A 17,131-nucleotide genomic window follows, 5' to 3' on the forward strand; every position below is an offset into this window, starting at 1 on the left:
CATTGCATACGAAGTCATGTCGATCATGATTTGCTTCATAGAGATTTCGAGCAATGGACATGAAGGTTTGTTGCTACTACTTATTTGGTTCTGATAAAAGCAAGAAGAAGTAATATAAGAGCTGTATGGTCTATAGCAGCATTGTAACTCTGGAGTTCTGCAAACACAAATTTATACGGTGAGAAGTTTTAAACAAAAGGTACATCCAAGATAACTCCAGATTTACATAATTGAAAAGAGATAAAATTTTGATATTTTTGTAAGCAAAATGGAGACAAACATTTGTGAGTCCCCCAGGAGGGAGTATTGGAGCCATACCAATCAGTAACAACAGAGTTTACTCTCAATATAATACTTTTCGGTGCTAATCCGAATTTAATCAGGTCCCTATACAAATATCGGATGCCGAGCAAGAAATCAAAAATAGAGAAATTAAAGAGAATGATTTGTAGTAATTGAAAAGTCATGTCGTAATTGAACCTATGGACCTTGTGACATGTTTGGTGGTTGTTATGTACGCGTCATGCCCAAATAAATAATTTGTTAGCGAGACAATGCCGCACGTGCGAACTATATGGTCCACCTCAAAATTTTTGTTGTGTAAATAAAGATTCATAAAAGAAACAACTTCGACTAAAGGCATACAATGGGAAAAAAATTATAATAAAGCAACTCGGAAGAACCTTAAAACAGATATACCTTATTGATTTTGGAAGATCCAATATATGTTGCTTCACTAATCATCCTGCATTTTAGAATTGCAAAGTATAGATAGACAGTAGACCCTCCTCCTTTTTCCGGGCTTGGGACCGGCTGTCGTGCAGTAGTGTAGCTGAAACACAGGTGGAATTAAAAACTTGCTTTTTTCATTGTTGAACTAAAGATTATTAGGTTTCCTACGAGAAAGCTTTCTGAATAATTTCGTCATAAACCACATTATATGTTGAATGATCATCATTACTATCTGTTGTAGATGGGCGAATCAGTATTTTAACACAGTTTGAACTTTTCGCTCTTGATAAAGCAACATAAAGTTGACCATGAGAAAATACAGGTTCACGTAAGTAAATTCCAACAAAATCTAATGTTTGACCGTGAGCTTTGTTTATGGTCATAGCAAAGCACAATCGTAGGGGAAATTGTGTTCTCTTAAATTGAACAGGTATTTTTTTCATCTTGTGATGTTAACAATGGTATTCTCTGAATAAATACATGTGTATTTTTGAAATAACCACTTTCAATTTTAGCACTTATGACATGTGTTCTAAAGTCACAGCATGTTAACCATGTGCCGTTGCATAAACCTTCGCAAGGATTTAGATTTCGTAATAATATAACTGAACAATTCTCCTTTAAAGTTAACTTATAAGGCAGTAAACCAGGAGGATCTAAACTATGTAGAAAATCTTCAAACTGTCTTTGATAATTCGGTTCAATAGTTTCATCTACTGCAACAAATGTTTGAGACCTTTCTGGGAATTTAGTGATCAACATATTATTTATTTCGTTTACAAAGTCATTCTTTGTTGTTAAGATAACACGAGAGGTTATCATAGATGAATCAGGAAAAAATGCATGCAAATCAGGATATGTTATACTGAACAATGCATCTAAGGATTCTGCTTCAGTTGTAAAAGGAATAACAAAAGAACCAGGAATCTCTATTTTGTCTTCACAGTTAGTTCTTTCTGTTCCATTTCCAATTCGAAGTAAATATTCACAAAAAGAAGGATCTGTTCTTTTGCGCATATTTTCAGATAGGCACAATTTCTCAAGTTTATTCCAAATTTCAGAGTACAATAAGCTTTGATGAATAAAATCTTCTTTTTTCCCATTTCGAACAACTGGTAAAGTTTGTTTAAAGTCACCTCCAAATGCAACAACTTTACCACTAAACATTGTATCGTTGTCCATAATATCTCTTAGAAGTGCATCAAGAGCTTCAATCATATTCTTTTTTGCCATTGATGCCTCATCCCATACAATTAATTTTACATCTCTAATTATACGTATGAGTGAACTTTGTTTAATAATGTTGCAATGAAAATTATCATCTATATCAATAGGCATTTTGAACCGTGAGTGAGCAGTTCGTCCTCCTGGAAGGATAGAAGCTTCCACATCAGAAGTTGTAGTTGTTAAAGCTATAAATCATTGAGACTGGATAGTTGCCAGTAATGCACGATATATTTTACCTGTTCATCCAGGATTACAATACATTCAGAGAGTCATTGGGTCCTCTAACATTCATCAACAGTAATCTCAAGTAATATCTTTCTCCTTCTGTTGGATGACATGTTACAACACGTCCAACAACCTTGCCTTTTATGCGACGTGTCCACATTTTATATGTTGTTGACCATACAAAGTATTTGGGAAATTCTTTATACAATAACGAAAGTTGCATAGCATCTCTATTTGTGTGGTTCGTAACAAAGAATTCAGTTAACATTTCTTTTCTAATCATCGGATTTCTTATAATTCTATCTATACTTTCAGAACTTTTAAAGGAAACAAATTATTATCCTTCTAAATGTAACTGAAGGTGATACACAGCTAGAGTCATTTCACTAATTGGGAAATTAAATAAATGCCAAGCATCTTTCGGAGGTGAAACCCATCTAGCCGATTGATATTCATTAATTTCGTTTATGTTTGTATCTGTATCACTGCTGTGTATATGAAATGCAATTTTATCATGTCCTTTACAAATATATTTGTAAATATATTTAACTACTTTGATATCAGAATAAACTTCTACATTCATATGGCAGTTATACTTGCATAACAAAAAAGGATTATATGGAACAACCCACGAATTGTCTAAAAACTGAGTTCTTATTTTTACAGATTCTCCAGTTTTTCTCCTTCTATATATTGGATAAGAATTTTTTCCTTTTGACATTTTATCAGCAAAATCTCTTGGATATTTGAATTTGCAATTATCCTTCTTCATGCAAATATTTGTCGGAATTAACCTTCCACAGGGACCGTGCATCATATGTTGAGTAACAAGTGAATACAAATAACGATCTTTAATAGCATCAAGCAACTCCGCACAAACAAATTTATCATAAGATTATGGAGTCAATAATTTGTCTTCATCAACAAGTATTATAAGAAAATGAGCATGTGGAAGACCGCGTTTTTGGAATTCAATAGTGTACATAAATCCTGCAACTTTTCCAAAGATTTGTCTTTTCAATATATCTTTTTTTAGTTCTTCTATTTTTGCTCTGAATACTCTACTAACTAAATCAGGTCTATTTTATACCTCATCACTTGATCGTAGATGTTCTTTTATTTCCGGCCATGATGGATTACACATCATTGTTATAAACAAATCAGGTTTTCCAAAACACTATACCAATGCAATAGCATCCATATATCGTCAACGCATATCCCTTGGTCCACCTATAAATGTAACAGGGAGGAATGTTTTCTTTCCGATTTTAGAGGCTTCTCTTTCACCATATCTCAAAATGTCAAGAATTCCTTGCAGCACTTCAGTTCTAAATAAATCCTGATTAAATGTGAAAAAGTCTTATCTTTGTGTTTCAAGCTTTATATATACGTCTACTATAAATTGTTGAAATATTCTTCCACAATGTACTACTTCGTTTGTTTCATTATCTCTTATTTGAATTTTGTAACAGTTATACTCTCGACAGGATATTGTATCTCTTTTTCGTTTTCCTTTTTGCAGCGATTCTACTTCCATGTCGAGAAATCCGTCAACTGAACACATATTTTCTGTGCTGGGCAGCTGCTCATGTTCACAGTGAGCTCTATTCCTTGTCAGATTATTCATGTGAGCAATTTTTTTATTCCACAATGCCATCCATTTTCACCATATGGAAACAATAAGGTATACTGCAAAGGATCATAACAGTCGTAGTAATAATTTACTAATTGAGCTCTATTACTATGGGTATAAATTCGTACATGTGGTGCAAAAATAGTATTTCCAGAATTTTCTTCCCATATTGCTGCAATCTCTGATGCACCGGGTAAGTTATATATTCGTTGGTCTAAGGCTGAGTCACATCTAAGTGAACTTCGGAACATTTAAGAGAGATCGTAGGAAAATAGTATGTGGATTGACTTTTAATATGCCCATCAACTTTTGCACTATCGATTCGTTAACTCTTGTTGAACAAGCCATTTTGCTGGCTAGTTCGTTTTCACGATCATAAAAGTATAATTGTAAATTCTTTGGTTTTTGTTAGAAGGAATCAAATCATCTATGTAATACCACATTTTCTTTTTGCTCTGAAAGTGAAGGGCCCTCTAGGAGAGATGGACATTACTTATCCACGAGAAGTAAAGCTTGAAAGGGAAGAGCAAAGTGTCCTAAGGGTCAGAAAGGCTGTAGAGACACGAAGGGCGAATCAAATGCACGGTTTATTCAGGTGGTTTTGCTGTTTATTTTCTTTGTTCTTTTTTATCTGTTGTCCAATTCCCTTCCTATTGCATTACTGATTCTAACTTATTATCCAGTTATCTCATGTAAATGGTTTGAATTTGCTTGATAAAAAGATGGTTTGAATTTCAATTATGGAACTATATCTATCACACGATTACTTCCACAGATCCATTACCAGAAATCTTCAAGGAGTTGGTCTAAGTTATAGCAGAATTGTTTTCAAAATTGTTGTGTAAGCTACACTTTATGTTGCTTTATCAAGAGCGAAAAGTTCAAACTGTGTTAAAATACTGATTCGCCCATCTACAGCCGACACTAATAATGATCATTCAACATATAATGTGGTTTATGACGAAATTATTCAGAAAGCTTTCTCGTAGGAAACCTCCATTGTGAGTGTAACATTTGAAGGTACTGCTATTGGTTGCTTACCAATTCTTGATTCCTTACATTCCACCGTCTTCCTCACTAAACCAACACTACTAACGCCAAACTTTGACACAGGAATCACATTCAAACCCCCAACAAATGAAGACCTTAAATAGCTGAAGTGAAACAAAAAATAAGATTAAGTTCATCAGACAACAATTGCAACTAATAATCCACCCTCAACCCCAATGACGGTAGCACATTAAATCTAAGATGCAAATACTGAAAAAGGAGAAAGTTCCAACTGGTACCCAACAGCAGAAGTAGTTAAATCTTAAGAGCCCTAAATTAAAATGAGAATGCATGACAAATAACCGCTGTAAGAGATTTGATGCAAACACCGGATGCGCGCATATTTTTTCCGTCTTTTTATAGGAGTCTTAAACTACATACAGTATTCAGCATTCCAAAATGTGTGGCCCGCACTTCCAAAAGTACCAGAACAACATCAGAGAGCCTAAATGCCCGGACTCGCTCAAAACTCACCCTGAAATACACCCGAGGCCTCCGGGACCTCAACCAAAAATAACATCAAGTCCTAAAACATCATACGAATTTGGTCGAGCCCTCAAATCACATCAAACAACAACAAAAACACAAATCGCACACCAATTCAAGCTTAATGAACTTGAAACTTCAAACTTCTACAACCGATGCCGAAACCGATCAAATCATGCCCGATTGATCCCAAAATTTGCACACAAGTCATATTTGACATTACAGAGCTACTCCAACTTCCGGAATCGAAATCCGACCCCGATATCAAAAGTCCACTCCCGGTAAATTACCCAAAAATTCAACTTCCGCAATTTCAAGCCTAATTCAACTATGGACCTCCAAATCACAATCCTGACACGCTCCTAAGTCCAAAATCACTCAAAGGAGCTAATGGAACCGACAAAACTCCATTCCGGAGTCGTCTTTACGAAGTTCTAACTACGATCAAATTCCTAGAACTCAAGCTTCCGTTTTAGGGACTAAGTATCCCAAAACACTTCGATACCCAAAACAGAACCTCCCGGCAAGTCACATAAGCAGAAAAAATACGGAGAAAGCAGTAAATAGGGGATCGGGGCTAATATTCTCAAAACGACCGACAGGATCGTTATATCCCCCCTCTTAAAACAATTGTTCGTCCTCGAACGAACATAGAGACATACCTGAAGTGGTGAAAAGACGAGGATAATGGCTGCACATATCATGCTCGGTCTCCCAAGTCGCGTCCTTAACCGGGTGACCACTCCACTGAACCTTCACTTAAGCAATGTTCTTTGACCTCGGCTTTCGAACCTGCCTATCCAAAATTGTCACCGGCTCCTCGACATAAGATAGATCTTTGTCTAACTAGACTGAGCTAAAATCCAACACATGAGACAGATCACCGTGGTACTTCCGGAGCATAGAAACATGGAATACCGGATGAACTCATGCTAAACTAGGAGGTAAGGCAAGCTCATAAGCTACCTCCCCAACTCGCCGCAACACTTCGAATGGACTAATAAACCTTGGGCTCAGTTTGCCTTTCTTTCCGAACCTCATGACACCCTTCATGGGCGAAACCCGGAGCAAGACCCACTCCCCAACTATGAATGAAACATCACGAACCTTCCGATCCGCATAAATCTTATGTCTAGACTGGGCTGTGCGAAGTCTATCCTGAATCACCTTAACCTTCTCCAAAGCATCCTGAACCAAGTCTGTACCAAGTAATCTAGCCTCGCCCAGCTCGAACCAACCCACTACAGACCGATACCGCCTACCATATAGAGCCTCAAACAGTGCCATTTGAATGCTCGATTGATAGCTGCTGTTGTAGGAAAACTTCGCAAGTGGCAAGAACTAATCCCAAGAGCCTCCAAACTCCATCACACATGCACGGAGCATATCTTCCAGTATCTTAATAGTGCACTCAGAATGTCTGTCCGTCAAAGGGTAAAATGTTGTGCTCAACTCAACCCCAGTACCTAACTCATATTGTATGGCCTTCCAGAACCGCAATGTGAACTGCGTACCCCGATTAGAGATGATAGATACCAGCACACCATGAAGCCTAATAATCTCGCGGATATAAACTCGAGCCAGCTGCTCGGAGGAATAAGTAGTCATCACTAGAATAAAATGAGCCGACTTCGTCAACCTATCCACAATCACTCAAACTACATCAAACTTCCTCCGAGTCCGCGGGAGCCCTACAACGAAATGCATAGTGATCTGCTCCCATTTCCGCTCCGGAATCTCTAAATTCTAAAGCAATCCACCCGGCCGCTGATGCTCATACTTCACCTACTGGAAATTTAGACACCGAGCTACATATTCCACTATGTCCTTCATTCTCCGCCACCAATAATGCTGCCTCAAGTCCTGATACATCTTCGCGGCACCCGTATGAATGGAGTACCGCAAACTGTGAGCCTCCTGGAGAATCAACTCACGCAAATCGTCTACATTGGGCACACATAGCCTGCCCTGCATTCTCAATACACCATCCAATAGTGACCTCCTTAGAATCACCGTTTTGAAATGTGTCCTTAAGGACAAGTAGATGGGGGTCATCATACTAACTCTCCCTGATACGATCATAAAGAGAAGACTGGGAGACCACACAAGCCAAAACTCAACCCGGTTCAAAAATATCCAATCTAACAAACTAGTTGGCTAAGGCCTGAACATCCAATGCCAACGGCCTCTCTGCTACTGATAGATAAGCTAAGCTCCCCAAACTCTCCGCCTTACGACTCAAGGCATCGGCCACCGTATTGGCCTTCTCAGGATGGTATAGAATAGTGATATCATAATCCTTAAGCAGCTCTAACCTCCTCCGTTGCCGCAAGTTAATATCTTTCTACTTGAATAGATGCTGCAAACTCCGGTAATCAGTGTAGATCTTATAAGGGACACCGTACAAATACTGCCGCCAAATCTTCAAGGCATGAATAATAGCTGCTAACTCAAGGTCGTGGACATGATAGTTCTTTTCATGTGTCTTCAGTTGTCTAGACGCGTAGGCAATCACCCTACGGTCCTGCATGAACACTGTGCCGAGACCAACCTGTGACGCATCACAATATACAATATAAGACCACAAACCTGTAGGCAATACCAATACTGGGGCCATAGTCAAAGCTGCCTTGAGCTTTTGAAAGCTCTCCCCACATTTCTCTGTCCATCTGAACGGAGCTCCCTTTTGAGTCAGCCTGGTCATAGGTGCTGCAATAGATGAGAAACCCTCAACAAATAACGGTAATACACTACCAAACCAAGGAAACTCTGGATCTCCATAGTTGAGGACAGTCTAGGCCAACTCTGCACTACCTCAACCTTCTTCGGATCCACCTTGATCCCCTCACTTGACACTACGTGACCCAAAAATGCTACTGAATCTAACCAGAACTCACACTTTGAGAATTTTGCATATATCTTCTTTTCTCTCAAGGTTTGAAGCACAGTCCTCAGATGCTGCTCATAATCCTCCCAACTCGGGGAGTACACCAGAATGTTGTCAATAAACACAATGACGAATGATTCAAGATAGGGCCAAAATACACTGTTCCTTCAAGCAATTCCTATAATTGTTCCTTCAACTCCTTCAACGCAAGAGGACCCATACGATATGGAGGAATAGAGATGGGCTGAGTGCCCGGCAACAAATCAATACCAAAGTCAATATCTCTGTTGAGCGGCATGCCCGGAAGATCAGTTAGAAATATATATGGGAAATCCCTCACTACTAGGACTGACTCAACTCTAGGGGTATCAATACTAACATCTCTCACAAAAGCTAGATACGTGTTACACCCCTTCTCAATCATTCGTTAAGCCTTTAAAAATGAAATAACTCTACTGGAAGTATAATCTAAGGTACCTCTCAACTCTAACCGCGGTAATCCTGGCATAGCTAGCATTACGGTCATAGCGTGACACTCAAGAATAGCATAATAGGGTGACAACCAGTCCATGCCCAAAATAATATCAAAGTCTACCATACTGAGCAATAATAAATCGACTTTGGTCTCAAAACCACTAAGAACAACAAACACGACCGATACACACGATCCACAATAATGGAATCTCCCACAAGTGTAGACACATAAACATGAGAACTCAATGAATCACGAGATACGCCCAAATACATGGAAAAATAAGATGACACATAAGAATAAGTGGAGCTTGGATCAAATAAAATCGATGCATCTCTATGACAAACCAGAACAATACCTATAATGACAGAGTCGGAAGCAACTGCCTCTGTACGAGTAGGAAGAGCATAATATCTGGCTTGGCCTCACCCTCTAGGGCGACCTCTACCTCCCCAATCTCCACCTCGAGCTGGCTGAGCAGGTTGAGTGGTAGCTGGTGCTGTAGAGCACGTGGTACTTGAGGAATTGGTGGAGGTGCACCCTTCCTAAGTCTGGGGAAATCCCTCACCATATGGAGAGTGTCGCCACACTATAAAAAAGCTCTCAGAGGGCGTGGCGGCTATGGCTGGTTTGAGCCAGGTCGACTGGACTAACTGCTGAAAGCACCCCGTGTAGGAGGTACACTAGATACTGGCAGTGCATAATAAGGCTCTGGGGCCTAGGAGTAGCCGGAATACCACTGGATGTTGGAAGTGCTAAATGAACAGGGTGACTCACATAGTCCCTACCATGGCAAACTACAGCTGGAGCACGAGTACTAGTATAGGAGCAAGACTCTCGAGACCTCTTAGCCTCCCTCTCCTCTCTCTCCCGAGCAAGCATGCCCTCCACTCTCCTAGCAAAATCCAAAACTTGCTGGTATGAAATATCCATCTACAACTCCCGGACCATGCTAATCCTAATGCTGGGATGGAGCCCCTCGATAAACCGACGGACCTTCTCTCGAGCTATAGCAACCAAGGCTGGTTCATGCCTAGCCAAACCACTTAAACGAACAACATACTCTGACACAGTTATAGAACCCTGGCGCAACTACTCAAACTCTACGCTCCATGCATCTTTGAGACTCTATGGAACATACTCCCTCAAGAACTGAGTCCAAGTAAATGAAGTTGCCTCAGCCGGACTGTCAATTCATAAGCACGCCACCACTGATAGGCTGCTCCTCTAAGCTGGAACGCAGTGAAAGAAACCCTACTTGACTCTGCTACACCCATAGTATGGAGGATACGGTGGCACTCCTTATAAAAACCTCGGGCGTCCTCTATCGCCAAGCCACTAAAAGTAGGAGGGTGGTACTTCTTGTACCTCTCGAACTTGAGTTGCTCCTCATCAGAAGCCCTGCCCTACCCTCGGGTCGAATAAGGGCTACTGGCTGCACTGTTATAGCCTCTAGAACCTGATCGAATTGAACCCGCTACTTTGGGGTGTAGGCGGCGGGAGTCTGTGCTCCTCCCCCGGTTTGAGATGTGGCAGGAGCAAGTGGAATCAATCCTGCCTGAGCTAGAGTGCCGAACATGCTCAGGAACTGTGCAAGGGTCTCCTGAAGAGATGGTAGTAATAGGCATCTTAGGTGCCTGCGATCCGACTGGAGCTACTGGTGGCTCCTCTGTAGCAGCTCGTGTAGGTGCTCTGGCTAAACCACGTGGATGTCTTCAGCCTCTACCCCGGCTCCGGCCTCTCGCGGCTCTAGCAGGGGGTGCGGGTGCCTGGTCATCTGATCCAGCTGTACGTGTCTTGCCATCTATGAGAGAATAAAAGACAGAAGTTTAGAATTTTGAAGTCAACAATTTCGCACAACAAGGGATCAAAAGAAAGGAAAATTTTCCTAACAGTTCCATAGCCTCCCGAAGATAAGTATAGACGTCTCTATACTGATCCGCGAGACGTTATTAAACCTGCTTGTGACTCAGAACGCCTATGAACCTAGAGCTTTGTTACCAACTTATCAGGACCCAATCCTCCCTACATGAGATGTCGTGAAGGCACCTAGTCTCTACGACTAGGTAAGCCTAAAATTTGTGGAAATAACAAAAATTAAAGTAAAACTTTAATAACTAACTGCAATAGATAATTAATTAACTGACTAAAATGTCGCTCGGCATTTACAAAGACCAACACTCGAGTATACTTAGTATTTTTTTCGAATCCCAAAACATCATAAGTCACAAGCTACACAATAAAAACTAGTATCTCTATACACCAGAGTCTAAGAAAAAGTACGGAAGGGTAAATGACATAGGTGAATAAAGGTGGACTCTGAGGTATGCGGATGCAGTAGATATCCCTTGAAGTCTCCAACTGCCACTACTCACTAATGACGTGGCTAATAAGATGTACCTTGATCTGCACATAAAGTTATGCAGAAGACTAGTATGAGTACACCACAGAAGAGTAAGAGTAGCGGTACCCAGTAAGTGCCAAGCCTAACCTCGGTCAAGTAGTGACGAGGTCAGGTTAGGGCCCTACTGATATATATATAAAATAAATAAAGTAGAAAAATATTGTAGTGTAATAAAAGACTGGAATTAAAAAAGAGGGAACCACAGCAAATAATAGTATAGTACACATGGATAAATTAGTAGGGGATCTCCCAAGATACCATCTCGTAGTCCTAAAAGTAAATATGCAAGAATATCTCCCGAGGTACCGCCTCGTAGTCTCAAAAGTAATGTGCATGGGGGATCTCCCGAGGTACCGCCTCGTAGTCCCAAAAGTAAATATGCAGGGTGATCTCCCGAGGTACTGCCTCGTAGTCCCAAAAATAAATATGCAGGGGGATCTCCCGAGGTTTCACATCGTAGCCCCAAAAGTAAATATGCAGGGGGATCTCCCGAGGTACCGCCTCGTAGTCCCAAAAGTAAATATGCAGGTGAATCTCCTGAGGTACCGCCTTGTAGTCCCAAAAATAAATATGCAGGGGGATCTTCGAGATACCGCCTCGTAGTCCCAAAAGTAAATGTGTAAGGGGATCTCCCATGGTACCACCTCATAGTCCCAAAAGTAAATGTGTAAGGGGATCTCTCGAGCTACCACCTCGTAGTCCCAAAAGTAAATATGCAAGGGGATCTCCCGAGGTACTGCCTCGTAGTCCCAAAAGTAAACACACAGCTCAAACCGATAAATACAATAATTAACAACAAAAGTTCTCGAATTAAGACAGATACAAATCAAGGAAAATAGGGAATCAACTAGGCATTCTGCACAAAGTTCAAATAAGCAGTCAAAGCACGTAGACATGTGATATTAGACTAAACAGTATAACTAAACATGCTGGTATAACTCAAATAAGATGAAAATAGGTTACTACTCTGTAAAATCGAATTTTTACAAAAAAATAGCCCGTGTATGCACTCGTCACCTCGCGTACACAATGCTCACATAACACAACAATACCAAATCCTAAGGGGATTTCCCCCACAAAAGGTTAGGCAAGCCACTTACCTCGAACCAAACTCAATCAATCAGTAAGAATGCCTTTTCCACGATTTCTGTCTCCGAATGGCCCAAATCTAGCCACAAACAATTCGATACAATCAACACGAGCTAAAGGAATCAATTCCATAAGAAAAAAACTAAGATTTAAGTCAAAAGTTTACACAAAATTCGGGCCCCAAGCCCACGTCTTGGAATCGGATAAAAGTCATGAAATATGAACACACATTCACTCACGAGTCTAGTCATACCAAAATTAGCCAATTTTGATTACAACTCGACCTTCAAATCCCCAATTTATAATTTATGAAGTTTCTACAATTTTTCTCAAATTTCAATCTCAACGTGCTAATTAAATGATAAAATCAGTGATATAATCATATATATTAACTAAATCTGAGTTAGAATCACTTACCCCGATAATTTTCTTGAAAACCCCACAAAAAATTATCACAAACCGAGCTCCCAAAGTCCAAAATGTGAAATAATATCCATATATAGTACCAAAGCTGCCTTCCAAAGTGTTGATCGTACATTTTCAAGTGCGGTCGCACATCCCAGGTCCTGCGGACGCGATCCAAATTGTGCGGTCGCACTTTAGCAAATTCTGCCCAACTAGGATTTAGTAAAATGACCATAACTTTATGTACAAATGTCCAAATGATAATTTCTTTACCTTTCTGGAAACTAGATACGAAGAGCTACAACTTTTATTTGTGAATCATCTCCAAATTTGATGGGTTTTCAATGTCTTTGCCTAATGCTTCTTATGTTTTGATGATCTAACAAACTTGTTGTAAAGAACCAGATAGAGAAACTGGCCCACATGGTGTACATTTCAACTAACCTGGTCCAAGTCTAAAAATCAGCAAATAAATGAATGACCACAGGGAGGAACACAACAAGGACCTGGTGACCTTGTCCCTTAGGGTTCTCTGACACAAGTACAAGTCAGTGACTATCCACAATCATTATAAAAAGGAACACAACAGGGACCTAGTCCCTTAGGGTTCTCTAACAGAAGTACAGGTCAATTGTACAGCTGGAACATAGCAGCAGAAAGTGACCATCTCGTCACTGTTACAGAAGAGGAACACAACTAGGACCTAGTCCGATATTGTTCTCTAACAAAAGTACAAGTCGACTATCCTGCTGGAATGCAACTGCATAGAAGTGGTTGTGCAGACAGTACATCAGTCACTTATCATTGGGAAAAAGCATGTACTAAGAATTGACACCACTATCTATTGTGATGTCTTTTGTGATATAACAACCTAGTGCAAGACACAACATCCTTTATGTACTCAGTGATATTCTCTCAAGCATAACAGTGTTTATCCGGCATTGAAGTCACTGGTGTGTCAAGAACAAGAAGACAACTCCACTAAGGATCAGTCTGTTATTGAGTTTATGTATATCCGTAGTTGAGTCGTAATCTTGTCATTTTTTATTTATTGTATTTCCTAGTATGCTTTCTTAGAAACTTTGTCTTAGGAAAAAACCAAAAATCCGTAAACTTCCGAGTTTATGTTGTGACTAGGAATAGTCATAAATTTAAAGCCTTTGTAACTATGAGAGTTATAAAGTGGCTTGTGGTGAGAGCATCACAAGTTAGTTGAAGTCTTTGTAATAGGGTTATTGCAAAGTGGCTTGTAATCGGGAGATTGCAAGTTAGTGAAGTTAAAAGTCTACAAGAGTAGGTCGTGGTTTTTTGAACCCCTTGTGTGGGATTTTTCCACGTAAAAATCCCTTGTCTTCTTTACTTCCAGTTTTCAGAAGCTTCTTAGCATTATCATATAGAGGACCGGGTACTCTACAGTTTGGTGGACTCATATAAACTAACAATTGGTATCAGAGCAGGTTCTTTCTAAAAGGTTAACACCTAGAAAAGATCTCAATGGCTGCTCCACCCAACTTTGAGGAAGGACAATCAACCTACATACCTCTCATATTCAATGGTCAGTACTATGGCTGGTACAAGACCCGCATGCATGATTTTATGATGGCAGAAGATTCATAACTGTGGGACATAATTTATGATGGTCCACATATCCCCATGAAGAAGCTTGAAGAAACAGGACCAATGGTGCCGAAAGGCAGAAAAGAGTACAGCGACATTGATAGAAAAGCTATAGAAAAGAACTATCGTGCCAAGAAAATCTTGATGTGTGGCATAGGACCTGATGAGTACAATAGAGTCTCAGCTTGTGACACTGCCAAAGAAATATGGGAAGCATTGCAAACAGCACACGAAGGAACTACTCAGGTCAAACAGTCCAAGATCGACATGCTCACCACGGAATATGAGCTCTTTAGGATGAAGGATGATGAGTCTATACAATATATGCACACAAGATTTACCTCCATCATAAATGAGCTTCATTCACTTGGAGATGTCATTTCTAGAAACAAGCTTGTAAGGAAAATCCTTAGTGTTCTACCTGGTTCTTGGGAAAGTAAGGTAAATGCCATCACTAAAGCTAAAGATCTACAAACTCTGAACATGGATGAGTTTATTGGTAATCTGAAGACATACGAGATGAAAAGAAAGAAAGACAGTGAAAGAAGAGAGCCTAAGAAGGGAAAGAACCTGGTACTCAAAGCTGAAAGCAGTGAATCAAGTGATGAAGATAGTGACATGGCCTATCTTACTAAGAGATTTCAAAAGATGGTTCGAAGAAATTGGGGTATACCAAAATGGGGCAGTTCAAGTAAAGCAAGGAACAACGATCTCTGTCACAGATGTGGAAAGCCAGGGCATTTCATCAAAGACTGCCCACTCACGAAACAGGATCAATACAAGCAAAATCCTGACAAAGCAGCAAAAAGGAACCTGGTTCCAGACAAACGATTCAATCGAAAAAGTGCTGTGGACAATATTGTTAAGCAGGCTCTTGCTGCTTGGGGAGACTCCTCTAGTGAATCCAAAAGGGAACCAAATGCAGAAAACAGTTCCGTGATGGCAGTGGAAACTGAAGCAATGAAGTATGATTCACTATTCATGCTGATGGCTCAGTCTGATGATGATGAAGAAGATGAGGTAAACTTCAGGAATGTTTAGAGAAATCTGAAATCCTACTCTTCTAAGAAGCTAAGGTTGTTAGCTAATGTCCTAATTGATGTCTATTATAGCCTTGTTAATGATAAGGAGGTCTTGACCATAGAACCAGGAGAGGCCGAACAATCTAGAAATGATCTGGTGGTCTGTGTAGTGGACCTAAATGAGACCATAGCTAATCTAGAAAAAGAAAAGGATGCCTTGAATGAAAGAATAACTAGCATGGAAAATGAGAGAGATGACTTGATGATAGTAGTTGTTGACCTAAAAGAAACAATAGAGGGTCTTAGCAATGAGAAACACTCCCTAGAATGAAAAATTGCAACTAATGAGGAAGAGAGGGATAACCTTTTAGTGATATGCACCGATCTAGAGGAAACCATTGAGGAACTCAATAGGGAACATAGGAATGTGAGTCTTGGGAAAGGGAAGGAAATAGCTAGTAAGTCACACATCATGCTTGAAAAGGAATTAGCTGTTGTGAAAACTAGCCTATGTAGTGAACTCGAGAAGAATCAACAACTTCAAGCTGAATTGGAGAAAGTAAGAATTGATCTTGAGAAATCCCTGAAGTGGACCTGGTCCTCAGATGCTGTCACTACCATGTATCTTAACAATAGTGGAAACAGGCATCAGGTTCCAAAGGGAGAAAACTCCTTACAACCCTCACAGCAAATACGTCACTGTACCTGATAACTGGCTATGTACCCACTGTGGGAACAATGGGCATTTTAAAGAAAATTGCCAGGCTAGGGTTCAGTCTGCTCAGAAAAACAAAGTGTTTACTGATAAAGTGAATACTAACAAGGGACCAGGTACCACTCGCAAGAAGCGGATGTTGCCTGCATGGACTAGGAAAGCCATCATTCATCCTTTCTATCATAGCAAGGGACCCAAACTAGTTTGGGTTCCTAAATCTAACCCTTGATTTGCATGTATAGGGAGCAGTGAGAGGAAGCAGACTACGATGGACTATGGACTATGAATGCTTAAAGCACGTGACTAAAAACATCATGAATTTCCTCTCACTGAAAGCCTTGCTTGAAGGGAATGTATCCTTAAAAAGGAAGTAGAGGGTACATTCTCGGCGAATGTAAAGTTGGAAAGGTTTTTTGGCACTCAGGTGGGAATCTGTACTATGTGAATGGACTAAAAGTATAGTTACCAATCTGATAACTTGCCAAATGGTCTCAGTAGACAAAGGAAATAGAACACCCACTCTGTTAACTATGAATCTCCATAAGTCGGTGGTATGAGATGGGTGAAGTCGGAACCTTGGCATAAAAGATTGGTGAATGCAAGCTTCTCACCTCCGAATAAATTAACTCAGAAGGACCTGGTGCGTGGTCTGCCAAACTCAAGAGTCATATGGACACGGTTCACAAAACAAAGAAGGAGACTCTCGAGGTGTTAATGGTTCTTGTCAAGAAGATTCAAGTGAAAGCAAAAAGGATGGGGGTCATGCACAATTTCTCTACACCAAGGACTCCACAGCAAAATGGTATTGATGAAAGAAAGAACGGAACTGGAAGATGTGGCATGGACAATGCTCACCGACTATGGAATCGCCAATAAATTCTGGGCAAAAGCAGTAAATGATGCTTTCTACTTGGTGAACATGTTGTCACACCCCCTTTTTGCGCGCCCGCCCCGAAGGGTTAAATGCGCGAGGGGAGTTTTTCTAATTTAAGTGACAATATTCGAAATGGGACTATTTATTTAATTCAGAGTCGCCACTTGGGAAAGGTTTGACTTTTGGTGTCCCAAGTCACCGGTTTATCTTGAATCCCAAATCGAGGAAATTTTCGACTTTTCCAAATGAAGTCTGCGAACCAGAAATTCTAAGTAAGGAATTCTGTTGACCCG

General features: G+C 40.2%; 1 protein-coding gene across 1 annotated transcript; it reads right to left on the reverse strand.

The window, feature by feature from the left end:
* Positions 1-684: 684 nt before the first annotated feature.
* On the reverse strand, positions 685-14,200 carry LOC107801838 (ATP-dependent DNA helicase PIF1-like). Its single transcript, XM_075243398.1, has 5 exons — positions 14,151-14,200; positions 4,859-4,971; positions 1,305-2,144; positions 901-964; positions 685-745 (listed from the first exon to the last, which is right to left on the reverse strand). Exons 1-5 carry the CDS (start codon positions 14,198-14,200, stop codon positions 685-687), a joined length of 1,128 nt encoding a protein of 375 aa, XP_075099499.1.
* Positions 14,201-17,131: the final 2,931 nt, after the last annotated feature.

The sequence above is a fragment of the Nicotiana tabacum genome, chromosome 22, assembly GCF_000715075.1.
Source record: "Nicotiana tabacum cultivar K326 chromosome 22, ASM71507v2, whole genome shotgun sequence".
NCBI classification, from domain to species: domain Eukaryota; kingdom Viridiplantae; phylum Streptophyta; class Magnoliopsida; order Solanales; family Solanaceae; genus Nicotiana; species Nicotiana tabacum.

Coding starts and splice junctions, on each gene's coding strand:
- LOC107801838 (XM_075243398.1), bottom strand. CDS start 14,200: ATGCATGCGGGTCTTGTACCAGCCATAGTACTGACCATTGAATATGAG. Junction 4,972..14,150: donor CTGACCATTGAATATGAGAG/GTATGTAGGTTG, acceptor GTTTCACTTCAG/CTATTTAAGGTCTTCATTTG. Junction 965..1,304: donor AAATCTAAATCCTTGCGAAG/GTTTATGCAACG, acceptor CATCTACAACAG/ATAGTAATGATGATCATTCA.